We start from the raw sequence: 16,487 nt of genomic DNA on the forward strand, positions 1-16,487 counted from the left end.
GGCTGTGCTCAAAAATTATTTAACATTCAGACTATTATTTAGCATACAGCTGGTTAGCAGTTTTCCCCTAAAATGTTGGCTTCGATCCCACATTTTTTTGTTCTGGCACATACCTGGAGCTGTAAAGGGCTGAGTCCAGAAGCAGCAGCAGCTGCCATTGTTGATGGAATGAACTGCACAGGGTAGTTATCACCTGTCGGGAGAACAATGCGTGCAGGTTCAGACAATGAGCAGAGAATAGCAGCAGACAAGTGCAAACACGGACCTAGGATTGCTTGTGCTCCACAGCACTCCTCTAAGCCTAAACATCTGCAAAAACAAAAGGCTTCGCTGGGCACGGACTTGCCATGCTCCCTTGGAACTTTTTTGTTAGCAGATCGCTGGTAGGCAAACTGGCAAAACATAAATGTGATACTCATGATTTTCATTTTCAAAAGCAAATGTTCAAATCAAGTGTGTAAGCTTGGGCACAAAATGGGCCTTAAGGCCATAGGGACACAGACAAGATACCCCAGGAAACCCCAGTGGTTCCCAGAGGAAAAAAATTGTTGTTGCCACATGCTGCTTAAAACAGGATAAATTTGTTATAACCAAGAAATTCAGCCCTGTTTAATGCAGGGGGATTTCTTTTCAGTATCGAGTGGCTTTTTCCTGGGAAAGCTACCCTAGTTGGTTCAACACAGGTTGAGGTTGTTTCTTGTTTTGCTTTGAGGTTCTTTGTCTTGGGACAACTCCTTTAAGGTAGACATAGAGAAAAATAAAATTAACTCACTTTGAAATATAGCTCAATATATAATTTTAACTTTCTCTTAGATCTGGGACCCTACTGACGTTGACAGATTACATAGTCGTTCAGTTATATGAAGATTCAAGGCACTAAAATTTCTGTGTTCTGTTCACTGGAAACTGAAAATGTGTGCCCTCTGCATTGAGGGGACAACAAATACTCCAGAAAATAAGAGATACAATTGATCCAAAATAAGCATTGCAATGTTATATCTTATAGCATCTATGGGTGTTCCCACTCCTGAGCCACTGCAACAACGCAACACACAGTGCCATTGAGACTCTCAGTCAATGTAAAGAATGAAGGAAGGCTGAAATAGTTTAGCAGTGTAATTTGTAATGTAAAAATTAATACAGTGATGGATAAATTACACAGTAACTATGATTTAATGGAATATCATTTTGGCTCAAGCTTCTTATGTAAAGTGTTGTGTACTATCTGTAGGCTACGTTTTAACAGGCTGCTCCTCTGTAGATTTTCAGTAATCAGTCTGTTTTACATGAACTTTTCCACACTGAAAGCAGAATGTAGCAATGAGGGAAAATACAAAAATCCAAAATAATATAATCAGGTCATTCCAAGAGTTAGATTTTTTTCTTGTCAATCCCCCTCAAAGAAATAATGGTAGCTGAAGTCTTTGCAGTCACTGGATTCCTCAGAACTCTCCCTTTTTACCACCTGAAGTGCTATTGTAGTCAGCTCAGTTTAAATGTTCGGTTGTTTCACTTTTTTAATAAATTGTACATGTCTAATCCACAAGGTCTCTTTGCATCATATCCATAATACCTCATCAGACCATTGAGCACAGTATGCGCTTGTACACAGTCCAGTAACAATTGGATTCTGATTGCATATGGAGCTCTGCTACAATGCATTCACTAACACTATATTGTACTGGTGTCCTATGGAGTAATGTTCAAAATATCTCCTCTTATTTTCCCCCTTCCATGAGGTTGATTTTAGTTTGCAATGATGTTGGGGTTTTTTTCTTAAAAAAAAAAAAAAAAAAGCAACAAAAAAACCCCTAGATCCTTTTCTTAAAGTACTAAAGCTGTCTCTTTATGGTTAAATAATTCTACTCATCTCTTTGATATTTAGATGAAATTATCTGAATAAATAAGATCCTAATCTAAGTTAAATAATGTTCCTTTCAGATATCTTACAACGTTTTTAAAAAAATCACAAAGATGTTGAATTAATGATGCTTTAAATGGGGGGGGAAATAACCATCCGAGTTATCAGCATGGACTGCCTTGCAGAACATTTCGGAGGCATTCTTTCTTTAAATATCATGAATTATTCATTCCTGTTCCACACAGAAATCTCTTCTTTCTCCCTCCCCCTCCACATACACTTTTTAAGTTCAATACCAGTTGCTTTATTTGTACTAAAACATTTTCCATGTCAAACATATTTTTAAAAAAATCAAACTCTAAAAGAATTCCCTGCGGCACTCCTTTTTCACAGCTGTCATGCTCCTATGGTTTGAAATAGCTGGATATTTTATACACACACACACACACACACACACAGACACAGAGTTTTTGGCTTCGCAGTTAATTGAATAGTATCTCTTCCACACCCTGTAGTGTTCTCTTGCTCACCTGCTGGCTACAGTTCTTTCTTTTGTTACAGGAAAAATAATTTTATAGCTATGCCATTTATTTGTTGTTAAAACATAATACTGTCCCTTTGCCCCCTCATTTAAACATGTTAAATTATGGCTAAGTCCTGGTATGTTAGCGATATCTTTGTGCTGAGAACAAAAATTAATAATCTTTCAGCTCTGGAGTACTTTGCTGAGACCAAGCAGTACAAGCAGAGCAAAGGTACTTTTTTCTCCCTTGAGGAAACTAAGCATGCAGGGAATGGACTGGTTTCAATTTTTAATTACAAAAGGTACGTATTTCCCCCTCTCATTTTGTCAGTGCAAGAATGGATCAAGAAGCTTCTCAGTAGCTGTCTTGGAAAGAAATTAGTCAATGTGTTGGAGCAATTTTTTTCAAATTTGTTTCTCAGTTTGGAATGCTTGTGTGAGGATCCATTCTTTTAAATTTGTACAAAAGGTGGCAGAACACGTTCAAACAGGTCTGCTTTAGGTATTGGTGTGTGCTGGACTTTGATAACCAGGAGTGAGAAGAATGCTGGAAGAAGAAAATCTGTCATGTTTTGCAAACTGATCTCTTCAATCTCCTTGCTGTGCTGATTGTCTATTTACATTTGGCTGCTGTTGTTTATATATAAATTGGTGTTCACAAGCCATGGAAAAGTATGCCAGACTTCTGTTTCATTTGTCAGGTTGAGCAACATTTCCAAATGAAGAAAAGCAGCAAGCAATTGTACCATGCTATTCTACATAGAAATAATGGAAATTTTTTTGGGTTGGACTAGATGATCTTAAAGGTCTTTTCCAACCTACACAATTCTGTTATTCTGTGAAATGTTTCTTTTTGTCTTGGATGAAGCAATGAAGCTTAGTGGACTTTATTTATAGGATGTATGGACTTACTTTCCAGATCAAGACTTTGTGAGCTGTGAGGAAAGAAGGTTATCTGGCTCTTGTGAGACTCAGGGTAGGGGGAAGGTGTTGCTTTATTACCTGTCTTTCCTAAAACACAATTGTAAGACACAAGCTGACTCTCCTCATCTGACTTACAAAGCTTTTGGTTTGATGATGGTTTCCCAGTTTCGGGATTGTAACTTAAAATCTGTCTCTCCACGCATGGATCTCAAACTGCCACTTGCACACTCTCCTGTGGAATCACAGAATAACAGGAAACGGAGTTGGAAGAGATGTGAGAGATCACAAATTCCAGGGCCCTACCCTGCCAGGCATAATGAACAGATTGAGGAAAGCATTCCTCTCCTCAGGGTGTTGTCAGGATACAGCAAGGATACAGATGCACTCCTGCAGTATTGCCACACAGGGCATGCATTTTGTTTGTGCAGCGGCATCAGGATTGAGGAAGATGTTAATAGAGGTGACTGGCTAAGGCAATACTATGGAGCACCTCCTCTGTCCGATGACACTACCTCAATTCTGCCTTTGTTCTGAGCAGGGTTTGCCACGACACTGCCTTATTGCCATTCTCATGTCGCAGCAAAATCAATTGCCCCAACAATTGTCTCTCTGCAGGTAAAGAACTTCAGTGCAAAATCCCAGTTGAAAATATTCAGCTGCCTACTACCACTTCCAGCTCTTACCTCAACATTTAGGAGTGAGGCACATATGGATTGCAACAACAAATCCTGAGATTACGGATTCTTTGTTCCAACTAGTAAAACCCAACAGGGAACACATGACAGACTTTAACTCAGTCCTGGGGAATTTCCATTAGAAACAAGACTCGTGCAGCACCTCTGCCATGCAAAGATACACGGCCAACTCAGTACACAGTTGATCTGATGTACGCTTTCTGTTCTCACCTGCCAAGAGGAACAGCAGCCTACTGAAAATAGAGTACTGTGCTACGTAAAATTTAAACCACCTTACAGCTTTAGGAAAAACTTCTGAAAGGCCTGTTCCAAATGGAAACTGCAATGATGGGTATCAGTGAAATCCAGCAGATTTAAGATGATGTTAGTTATGGATTAGCTACTGTAATCAAGGAGTTTAATTAGTTTGATGACAAATATCTCGCAGCATTGGAATGTTCTGAGGTCCAGCCAGATGACAATAAGCCTGACAGTTTTGTTTGTCGTGCTTTAACTTAATTTTACTTTCATTGATTTCAAAGGAGTTACTGTTGATTTGCTCCAGTGCAAGTAGGAACAGAACCAGGCCAAAACGTTGGCTCCGTTTCTCATTATTTTTGCCACCAGCCTAGGAAAACAGTCTTCATTTTCACATTTCATTGTATTGCTAGCATAGCAAAATCTCTTGTAAATTATTTTTGTGTATAAAGCAGAATGACCTAGGTAGGCAGACAGGAGTTGTTTCTTAGCCATTTTTATCGTGGTCTTTATATACTTTATGCATGAAATATGAAGAAACGCTTTGAAAACACACTGCAGCATACCACTCTACAAACCCTTTTAAACAGAGGTTTACAATCTCCATACTTCGATTTCTCTATTTTCAATAATCTTTTTCAGAGATACTTTCCACATCTGGTAAAGAACTGATATAATACAAAATATTTGCAGAAGACTATCAAGCAAAAGTGATCATCCATTTCCAAGTCACATGGACTGCCGTTACGCAGCCAGCATGGAGAACGGCCCTCCCACTCTCTGCTCAGAGCAAACTGTAGCTCTGTTTGAGCTCTGCTCAAAGTATGGTCAGGCTCCTGCCCAGCGTTACTCTGTATCTTTACTCTGTCACCATCCTACTTCCCCATTCCCTCTTAGCCACAAAACTTGAAAGAAGTAATACTTCAGGCACTGCAAGATGGAGGAGGGAACTGTTTTCCTCCTTATCCCACTCACCGTCTTCTTCTCTTGACCCAGGGCACTAATGGGGACACGATAATCACACTCAAGGATACTCCAGCCCACTAACTTTTCCTGGATGCATGTGGCTGGTTAAGTGAAGGGAAATTTGCACCGGGAGAGGAGGTATAATGGTACTTATGTTACCCACCAGTTCCAAGTAGTAAGTATAGCGGTCACAGTCAGAAAGCCAGCGCAGTTGCTTTGCTGTACTTGGAACGCAAAATAATTATATTAACTGCGTAGGATCTCTGGGCAAGTATTAGCTTCCTAACAGCTGCCACTCTCGGCTTCCCACTGGAATAAGTGGCAACCCCCACAACTAGGTACTCTACGAGGCTCGTCAAGCGCCTGCAGGTCAATAGTCACAACAGTCATTTGAGATGCACAGCGCCCTAAAGTTTTAATTAATCTGGTATACAGTATAAATACTGAAATATGTATAAAAAATTAATTAGGTGGTCTATGCAGCTCTGATTTCTCAATTAGTACTTACCATGCCGGAAAATTATATTACATGACTTTGAGATACATAAGGAAGCATGGGACTTTGGGGATTTTTTTTCTAATGTAATTATTACTTGTCATCAGCACTTGCTAACTTTGGCCTGTTTCACCTCCTAGAGCTCCAAAATATGGCAGGAAGGACTACAGCCACCTCATGTTATAGATCCTGACAGGCAGCAGGAAACTCTGTCCTGTCAGGCTTTAATACAAATTGCTGTATATCAGCAATTCCTCGAGTTTTCTATTCATAATGAGTTTCTGAGCTCAGGAGTTCAGGAGCCACTAAGGCATGTGCTGGGAGGGCCTCAGAACCTACTAAATTCTCCTCTCTTCTAGTGGTCCTTCCATTGAGGGCATGACCTAGTGTACTTTGTTACAGGAATACCATTTTCTTACTTCAAGGCATAGAGCTTAATGCAGATTTGCAACAGTACTCAGTAACTGCTATCTTGGCATTGAACTAAACAGCCATGAAATTGGTTCCCACTTAGCCCATGAAGATATATCTGCATGGACATGTGCACATAATCATACCCCTACTTGTACACCAAGTCAGGACTTCTCATCTTGCCTGCACTGTCACACTAGCACAGATACGCCACTTCCAAGTCAGAGCTGGCTTATATCTAGCCCATTTTGCAGGCAAAGCAAATTAAGTGACTGTGCACACAATATTTGACATTCCCTAAATGACACAGTCAGTTTCAGAAGTACTCAGTTCCCACAGCTCTTATGATTGAAATCACTCTCACTGTATTTTCTGAATGTCAAGGAAAACTGGCAGTGTCAAAACTCAGTCTTGCCTACATCAAACTAAAGTAAAATGAAATAGAAACTAAACAGGCAACCAAAAAGAAAATGGTAAGTATCTGAAGGGTTAATCCATCTCCTATCTTTCCTCAGAAGTATGAGCGAGTCTAAACTGACAGTTCTGGAGGTGAAAGTTTCATTTCTCATGAAAGTAGAAGAGTACAGGTAGTAGCAGTCAAGTTCATAAATATTCCTCAGAAATGACTTTGAAGAACCCTCTCTATGAAAGAGTGTAGCTTAATCTCCAGTTTCATTAATTCCTTAACTACTGTGCCGAGAGTGCCAAAAATAGGAATTAATCAATACCAAGTGTAGTTACGGCATTTTTTTTATCATGATGTCTCTCCAACAGAAACTACTAACCTGCCCAGCTACCTTTGCCACACATGCTGTAGAATTTAATAAATGTATTAAAAATATAAATATTCTCATTTCTTGCAAGCCACTGGGTTTAATCAGATCATTGTGACTTCTGGTCTTTACTAGCATCAGCTGGATGTAAACCACTAACATAGTAGCAAACAGCTTAGCTGTGTTCTGAGATATCTAGGCCTTGATTTCTGCCTGCACTTCATTCTTTTAACATTTGTTACAGATCTCTCTTTCTGCATTCCGGCAAGTAAAAAAACACCCTAAAGCTGTATCACCTTCTGCTATGAGGTCAATAGGATCACAGGTAAAGCAGTATAAGCTCGATAAAGTGTTAGGATAGGTACTGTAAGGAACACTTTAGAATAAGTGCAGAAAACTGTTCTTGTGCAGGAAATCATGCTGGTACTCTTCTTTTGGAGTCATTATTGTACCAGGTAGCCTACAGAGCCAAAATCAACACGACATGATTTGACATTTCATCTTTCAGGGGGAAGCACAACCAACAGCTTAATCATTAATAGTCACTATTCAGAAAGCATCTCAGATTAAAACGGGAAAAGCAAGGAAACTAAAGCGCATGCTTTCTCCTGTCTGTGAGAAGAAAGGTATTAGCCAGGGTGTTGTAGACAATTTCCACAACTGGCAATTCTTATGTCTTTGGAGGCAAAATATTCTTCACTTTGGTCCCCAACTGTTGTGAGGTGGTAATGTGTGTGAATAACCATCATCCTGTGCTATCTAGAGCCAGCTGCTTTTCAGAGCGCCATTAACTGGTTCCTGCATACAGTGTGCCAGTTTGTCAAACTGGAAAAGAACTTTGCGATTTCTAAACCTGAAAATAAGATAATAACTGGACAAAGATTCTGTGTTTAAAGAGGAATGTCTCTAGACTAAAAAGACAGAAGGGAGTGGGACAAACGGAAATGCTTGCTGAAATCCTGCTTGGCCTCAGTTCATCTAATATTAAGTAAACTTGCTAGAAAAGCTTTTAGGTTCAACCTGGCTTTTAATTAGTATGCTGTTTACATCATCTATTATGAGGCTTTACTTTGGATTTGACCCTGCTCCTGCTGCAGTCAACAGCAAAAACACCACTAACATCACTGGGAGCAGGATCAATGCTTTACTTTGTACATTTCATATTTAATGTCAAGAAAAGAAACTGGTATTTATGTTTTGTAGTTGTTAGTTATCAGGTTAATATGCTAAAGGCAGCTTGACAGGGAATACTATTAATGAGCAAAATAAGGTTGCTGCTTCTGGACTGAGGTCACTTACAAAGAATGTACAAATGAAAATAAGGTTGACTTTTATTTACTTAACTATCTTCCTACATTGAATTCCTTTGGCAACGTGTCTTTAAACATTTAAAGCCCTGTTTACAAGGAGGCTCTGAAAGTAGCTTCAAACCATTATATCCCTAATTGAATTCCCCAGGAGTCCTGTAAACTCAGAGGAAAAAAGAAAGAAATCATAACATTTGCTAAATCATCTCAAAACATATTTCACTGCAAGGTTATGTGACCTGTTACAAGTCTGAATGATGACTGGGATTGAACTACTGAAACTTCTTATTATTCAGATTGAAATCAAACAAAAAGTTGCCCATTTGAAGCCTGCTAATTAAATTATACTTCCTCCGACTTTTATCACTAATTAAGAGTAAGACTTTTGGCACAAAATACAAGTATACTGAAGATAACAGAATTAATTAAAGACACGTAGCTTTTGTATAATGACATGGGGAAGACCAGATGCAAATTACTAGGCGAGTGGGCCAATATATTTAGAGTAAATGATTTTTGTGGGAAATAAAGGTAAAAAAAATCATGATGTTCAATAACCAATATTCCACCCACTTCCTTCAAACCAGAAGGGTTTTTTTTAAGTGGAGTTGCAAAACTCCACGTTATTTCCAACCAGCTACGCCTGTTGTGTAACATCATCTATATGAGACAGATCACACAAGAAGCTACAGTTAATATCTTAAAATGTTAAATAGCTTCACATCCCTGTCAGCTTACCTGGCTTGTAAGTTATTCCTGGGGGGAAGAGGAATCCCTGCTGGGCTGCAGCAGCCGCTGCCAGCGTCCGCTGGTCGTGTGGAAAAATTGGGATCATGAGCGGAGGCATGTGACCCTGAACCTGCTAAACAGAAGAGAGCCTCTGATCAGAAATAGCACAAATTTGTCTTGACAGGTATTTCTCCAGTACTGATAGTGTTCTTGTGTTCACACAGTCCCACAGAACCTTCGCCTTAATGTAATCCCTGCCAATTTCACATTATCACATCAAAGCCCTCACTAACATTGTTTTCCCTCAGTGTCAAAGGTGTAACAGTCTCAGTGAACTGCACATTTTCCTACTTCTTCCTGGTTCCTTTTTTTTTGTTTTTAATTAATATTCCCTGTCCTAGCACAAGGTAAAAAGGTACAAAACCTTTCTAATATACCGTAGATTCTTTAAAAAGAAGGGTGGTACATATTTCTATTAATTTTTCACAAGTTTTCTCATCTTTGGTCACAGACAGCAGAGTGACAAGCATTTTAGAAGTAACCTAACACCACAGTAGCTACTTTGATGTTCAAATTTTAGTATCCTTAGGGTAATTTTAATTCTGAGATCTTACAACATTGTATTGTTCATATATATACCAACAATTCAGGTATGTTATTTCAAAATCTCTCCACAGTATTAAATAGTCTTCTAGTCAACACCTCAGCTCTTAAGATTTAAGGCTCCAACATCTTGGCTCCCAATTAAACTAACATCCTTTGCCATACATACCTCACTATAACATATAAACTGCTTGTCTGTCTAAGCAGTTTTATAGCTTTATGCACTATCGTGTAGCTTGGTAATTACGGAGCTGTACTCAGAGAACATTTCAGAATAAAACTTACTATATCAAATTTAATTTGACCTTAATAAATGTATCAAAAAGCACAAACATGCAAAAGCAAAAAATTCTTCACCTTATACCAGCATTTGCATTCAATATATAGGAAACGGGAGATGGGATAGAGTCGTGTCTGTTAAATCCACATGTTAATTTCCTAGTTCCTTAATTTATGCTACATGTGTTTCAGAGACAGTGGCTAGGATCACAAAGAGTTTTTATCCATCATTCCTTAACCCCAGAAGTACCCAAGGGTTTGACTATGATTTTTCTGATTAGTAGTTAAGCAAACATATAATGGTTTATACATCAAAGCTAGTAAATGTAGGAAGAAATTGGGTTTTTAGGCAGGAAAAAAAATTTGCCTTCATCCTACCATAAATCGGTGGCATTAAATACTATTAAAAAGTTAAAGTACACTTCAAGCAATTTTTTTTCATTTAATTCCTAAAAAAATTTTTTGGTCAAATCCCATATGTTGACCTATGACATTGTTTAAATAGTGCCAAATTTTCTTGTCATATCCCCATTACTTTCACAACCATTGATGCAGTGCAGAAATGCTACTGTGTGTGTCTATGAGGGTTAATTTACCAACAACTCTTCTCTTGGGAAAGCCCTAAGATGTAGGTTAATAAAGGTCAAGCAAAAAATAAACACTTTACAGTATTTTTTTTAATCCATTTCTCAGGAAAATCAACTTATAATAAAAAGGTCTTTGTGCAATTACTGCTATGGCACTGGGGCGTGAAAGAAACTAGCTTTGAGCAGCTATTTCTCTCATTTTAGCTGAGGTAAGCCTGGCTGTGCATTTTAGGATATGAGTTAAACTTGGTTAGATTGGAGTTGATCCCCATGTGCCGAGCACAGGCATTTACCTCTGATAAAATGGTGCTAGTTTTGCTGTGTGGTGTTCCTTTACACTGGCTCTACAGGAACAGAGCAAATGAAAACCACAGGCTTTGTCTGACAGAAACAACCATAGGATATATTGGAACGAATTCAACACAGTACAGTCTATAATCATTTTCAGTAGTTCCCAACTACAGTCTAATCAAATGGACCCAAGGCTTAAGAAATATCCCTTTCAATCACCACGCACAGAAGGTATTTCCATGGGGTTGCAAAGGTGCAAGACACCAACACAATCTCACAAGATAGAAGAGATCAGAGTGAGTACTGTGGTTAGAGTGATGATGCATACATACACATAGCAATACTTTGCACCGTGGTGTCATAAAAATCGTTTGAAATACATAATTAGGGCCAAATCCTGCAATGGTTATTTCATAAGCCTCTTCCCAATGCAATTCTATAGAGTTGGATCTATTCCACCATATCCAAAAAGATTTTGTTTTAAACTCTCAAATAAAAGCAATTCTGTAAGTGTGGAGAATTACCATGGCTTGTTCTGGCTATCTGCTGTTCTTCCTTGAAATACTACTCTGAATGCTGGATCAGGTCCTCAGCCTATATAAATCGATGTAACTTTGGCTAAAGGTGGCTTACATTTAGAGTGTAAGTTTAAGTTTACACTTAAGAGACTTATACAGACTGAAAAAAGCCCATACTGAATGGCAACCATTCCCTCCCACGGGTCTTCCCTCTGGCACATATTAAACACTATTGCTAGGTAAATGTTGGTTTCACCCAGAATTATGATATACATAGGTGTCGATTTTCAGCACAGGTCAACTGAAAAGCACAAATAAGCATTAAAAAGGAAGAGAATGTACAAGTATCACTGATCACTGAATTATTAAAGATGTAAAACGAATGCCAAAAAAACAGTAGACACCTTAATTTTTGACTTTTTTTTTTCCTGAGGGTTTTATTATTATTTTTATTATTTTGATTTTACGGAGGGGGGAGAAACTGGGAGGAGGGGTTGATTGGTGTACTTCATAAAATCGGCTACATGCCCAGAAATTTTAATTGCTGAGATGTTCCTCAGGTCTTTCTGAAAACCAAGACTGTAGCAGATGCCCGAGAAACACTCCGACTCTGTCTCTTCCCATTCGTAAAAATAGCGTATTGTTGGATCGGTGCTTTCCCCTTTTGTCTCCTCTGTGCTAAGTTGTTGATGATGCCATTTTTTGCCATCTGCCCCAGAGCTTCATTAAAGATACATGAATGGACTAACTGGGCTGCTATCTTGTGAGGAACAGGTGCTATTGTTTGTCCCCGAAGACTTGCACTAAAGATCTCACTCAGAATACTTGAGAAAGAGCATCTGCAGCAGTCAGTCAGAGAGTAACTTGGCAGAGCCCGTACTATGGGCTGATATGCAAACAGTGACACTCAGGGGGACTCATTTTCTCTTTCATGGAGATTATTTATTTTTTTTTTGTGACGGGTAGTAAATGTTTGGTCTTGAACAATTCTGCCAGGCTATATCTTTAACTGAACTGTACAAACCCTGAAGGAAACCTGAGTATATTCTTTCCAAAATTCAGTTCCGCAACCTCGACTAAAATCGTCTCTTATATAAAGCTACCTCATAAAATTAATCTCTGTTGCTGTACAACAAGCTCAACAAGGTTTAACTGTGTTAAACATGAGAAGCCACCAAGATTAGGGAACTCTTAAAAGGTAGTGTACCATTCCTTTAATATCCCATCACAACTCTGGCGGCCCTTGGGAACTGATTACAGCACTTCCTTGCCTGAGATCTAAGTCAGGAAGCAACTTTAGAGCAAATCAGCCCTGATTAGTTCAAGAAGCAACTTCCAATTTGATTCTCCCTGAAATAATAAAAGCTGGTGGCCCGTTTGATAAACTGGACAAATCTGCAGTTCTTTGTCCCACAGTCATGTGAATGCTAATCTCAGAAGTTGGCTGGACAATCCTCCTTGTTAAAAAGTCATTGATGGCTAGCGTTGTGCCTGGAAAATGGAAGCCAAAGTGATATGTCATACAAAAATAATGCCTTGAATGAAAGTGATCTGCCTCTTTTGGATAAGGAACACAGCACATTTAGTGAGACTAAGGAACAGGAAGGGTTCTGTCTTTGAAAACCAAAGCTGCCTCTGCAACAACTAACATTGCCGCTAGAGAAGTAAAGGCAATCAGAGAAAAGGGTGGCAGCAGTGCAAGCAAAAAGGCAGCTCATACATTTCTGCTTAGCTGTGATGATCACAGGTTTCGAGAGCAGAAGTAAATCCCACCCTATAATGGTGGCTGAATTCCTTGCAAACTTTTCAAGATCAAACTTGACAAGTTGCCTCTGTTGCACAGTTTACTTCAGTAAAGGGGACAATTAAGTGCCATCTTTTTGAGAGATAGTAAGCACAATCTTTATAATATTTTATCCCTTCCTTAAATCTTTTTTTTATTACAACCAGCACTAGTATAAAATAGTGTGATAGGCTAAATATGCTCTAATTGCCTAGAATAATCCAACATCACTATTTAAAAACATTGCGCCCCACTTCTTCCACCAATTAAATCTCTGGAGCCTGTTCTCAACTTGTAGAAATCTTGAGATTTGTATTGAATCTAACAGACTGTTGCAATGCATGTTAGCTGAGAAACCAGTCTTTGAATTTACTGAATTGACTTTTTTTTTCTTTAGTATAGGATGTACCGTACCTTTTGTCCTTGTGATGTTATAGCCTCTGTGAAAACCTAATTCATTCACAGGCAGGTTTAAACTTTTCATAGTTTACACTTGAATTTCTACCTAAGATTTTTTAACTTCTTGAATAATTAGTATAGCCAGACTACAACTTTAACCTGCCTATGCAGTCATTAAGCTTTAATTTCCATAGTACAAATGTGTTTGAAATTTTCTACTCTCTCATTTAAAAATTGCAGTGTAACAGAAGAGTTTCCCAGGTAATGGCACTGTATCAAGTAAGAATGTGCATTTTCAGAATGCTCAAAATACATGTTTATATGATAGAACATAATGGCTATAACGGATAGCTCAACAAGTTACATTTTATGTTGATTCTTTTTAAAAATCTTAATGGCACTGAAAGCAGTGTTTGTGCCCCCAGTACTACTAGTGCAAGTTTTTAAATACCCTGCATATTATATGTATTTGCCTCATCTGCATTTTAAATAGTCTGTATACAATACATGGCACTATTATTTTTATACCACCATTGGAATTTTATTTATTTCAATGACTAGTGTTGGGTTTTGTTGCTCTTTGTAAGAGAAGAAATATAAGAAATTTTGTTAATTTGAATTTTATTTTGATTAGGTCATTTTGGTGACTCTGCAAGAAAGCAAACACCATGTTGCATAAAGAAGTAGGGACCTCTTCTATGAAAAGTCATATATATGAAAGTCAGTGGGATCACTTAAATGCTTAAAAGCAGCTATGTGCTAAGATTTTTGCAGGTTTGGGCCCAAGTCTCCTCCCCAACTCTGCCAACATTGTAATGAACTCGTGCCGTGACTGAGCCCTTTTCCGGTCCCAAAAATGTAGAAAGACTGCAGAAGAATTGTACTGGAAAAAAAAAAGGTCTCTTCGGTTATAATCGAATGGTCTGGCTGTTTTATTTGTGCTGTTCTGACGAAGCAAAGCGACTGTAAGGCTGGGTTAACTGACCGGTTCAGTTATAAAGGATCTGGCTTTGTGTGCGAGTGGTGGCTGGGCCTTTTGTTCTGAGCTCAGAAATGTAACCGATGAACTATCAAGGTTTTGAATTAATGTGCCGTCAATGCCTAGCACCCTTAATGTAAAGATAATATGTGAGAGCGGACCCAATTGCTTAAGTGAGAAATCCCCTCTAGCATAAACAAACCCAGGGAAGCAACTGTGACTCTGCGTGAGGAGGAATGGCAGCTGAAGAAAGGTGGGCTCCAACAGACCAAAAGTGATCACGCAGGCGCTGCATCGTAGCTAAGACACTGAAAATCGCATCGACATGGCTCCCACATTGAAAATTATTCAGAGACTACTTTCTGCTCCTGTTAGCAATACAGAATCACTGCAGCTATATCTATATAGGGAGGTATATTATGTTCTAATTTATCTGCCATCTAATTATCTACAGTCTAATTGAAAAATATTTCTTCTCAGTGAAAGTACATGAGCCCCAAAGAAAATGTCTGCCAATGAGATCCCAGGGGAAGTGTTGGCAAATAAACTGTAAAAAAGATACCATAGACTTGCAAAGTGAGAACATTTCATATGGGAAATACTATGAAAAATATGTAGCTCACTACTGAATTTGTAAATGGATTGTAACTGCTATTTTCTTTCTTTTCCCCTATCATTTTTTCCATTTGTCCAATGGTTCAGCATGATTTGGAGATTTAAGTCTACTGCAGTTGCCACAACATTAATGTGAAAATTGCAGCCATGATCATAGAGCGAAACAGAGCATCCTTATTTTTTATTATTTCTTCCTCACTACTTTGAAACTTTAAATGAACTAAACTTAAATTCCATTTACTTGGGCAATAAAGAAGGGAGCAACAGAAAAATACTACCAACCACACTGAAAAGAGAATAGTTTTAAACACTAGCTCTCATTTAATTTCTATTAGCTTCTCATTGTATTGCCCTGTTTTTATCTAGCCCCTTGACTACCTGGAAATACAGAATTCAACTAAAGATGATCTCATGAAGTTAAGAGTATGATAAATGATAATTAAATCTATTTAAATTGTCTGTATTTTAAGAAACTCTCACTAGGAGGGATGGAGAACATCTCTGCTATAGAGAAATAAATAAAACATGTTATGCAAAAGTGAATTTATAGTTCATTTGGAATTAGAGATCTACCACCTTTTCAATCCATACAAATGTATAATCTTGTCAATTAAATATTATTGTTAAGGTCTAGTAGTATGTTAAAATCACTTTAAAGTGCAACTAAGGAAAATTCATGTGTGTTTATTACTCCTTAAGGGTCTATTAGTGGGTATTTTATTCAGATTTGTGTTGTAAAATCTGCATAAACTCAGCATATTGTTATCCCCATGTGTGCATTTGTTTGGTTAAAGCATAACAGCAAATCTCTATTTCTGCAACTTCTGGAAAAGTCAAGAGAACTAAAACAGTCCTAATTTTAATCAGATACAAACAGTTATCTCTACAGAAGTGAAGAGTTGACTATTATGCAAATTGTCACAGTTAGTGGTCACCAAGCCATCACAGAAGACTGAGCAAGTCAATTATTTCAGATATTTCCAAAGACTAGTGAAGATGTATGTTTCTCATTTGCACCTTGTCTTATTCATGCCAAAATAAGAAAAATATTGCAGCCTAATGATACTTGTTGATATTTTATGTACGGAAGCTCCATTACTTGAGCTCAAATCTAAATATGAATTATATCAGAAATTCCTTATTAGCCTATGTTTTTATGGTGACATCAAAATGTGCAAGATTTTTGGAGTACACTGAAATTTCCTGTTGATGGAAAAATTTAGAGCAAGAGATGCTTTAAAATTTGCATTTCATATTGGTGCTTTCAAGCAGGGTTTCCCCCCCACATCCTTTCAAGACAGAGTTCTTTTTTTGAATAGTAGCCATCACTAGTTATTAACATGAAACTAATTCCCTCAATAGAAGGGCTTGCAATGTACAGTATAAAAAATCATCTAATGCCACAACATTGATGATTGCTAAGGAAGGATTGTCTTTCCCTTTGAAGAACAGCTCCCGCAGAAGTGGGAACGAAAACAGAACCATCTTTCAATGCATCTGATCAAGACTCC

General features: G+C 38.1%; 1 protein-coding gene across 10 annotated transcripts in view; it reads right to left on the bottom strand.

Annotated features, from left to right (window-relative positions):
* Positions 1-16,487, bottom strand: part of SOX6 (SRY-box transcription factor 6) — a 379,444-nt gene that overhangs the window by 94,214 nt on the left and 268,743 nt on the right. For 8 of the 10 annotated variants that reach the window (XM_075502220.1, XM_075502218.1, XM_075502219.1 and 5 more), the window contains 2 exons: positions 8,932-9,055; positions 114-193 (listed from right to left, as the gene is read on the bottom strand). In XM_075502220.1, coding sequence (XP_075358335.1) covers positions 114-193; positions 8,932-9,055 — 204 coding nt within the window. The remainder of the gene's footprint in view (positions 1-113; positions 194-8,931; positions 9,056-16,487) is intronic. The other 2 variants (XM_075502216.1, XM_075502211.1) reach the window with 1 other exon arrangement.

This window comes from Mycteria americana, chromosome 5 (genome assembly GCF_035582795.1).
Source record: "Mycteria americana isolate JAX WOST 10 ecotype Jacksonville Zoo and Gardens chromosome 5, USCA_MyAme_1.0, whole genome shotgun sequence".
NCBI lineage: Eukaryota > Metazoa > Chordata > Aves > Ciconiiformes > Ciconiidae > Mycteria > Mycteria americana.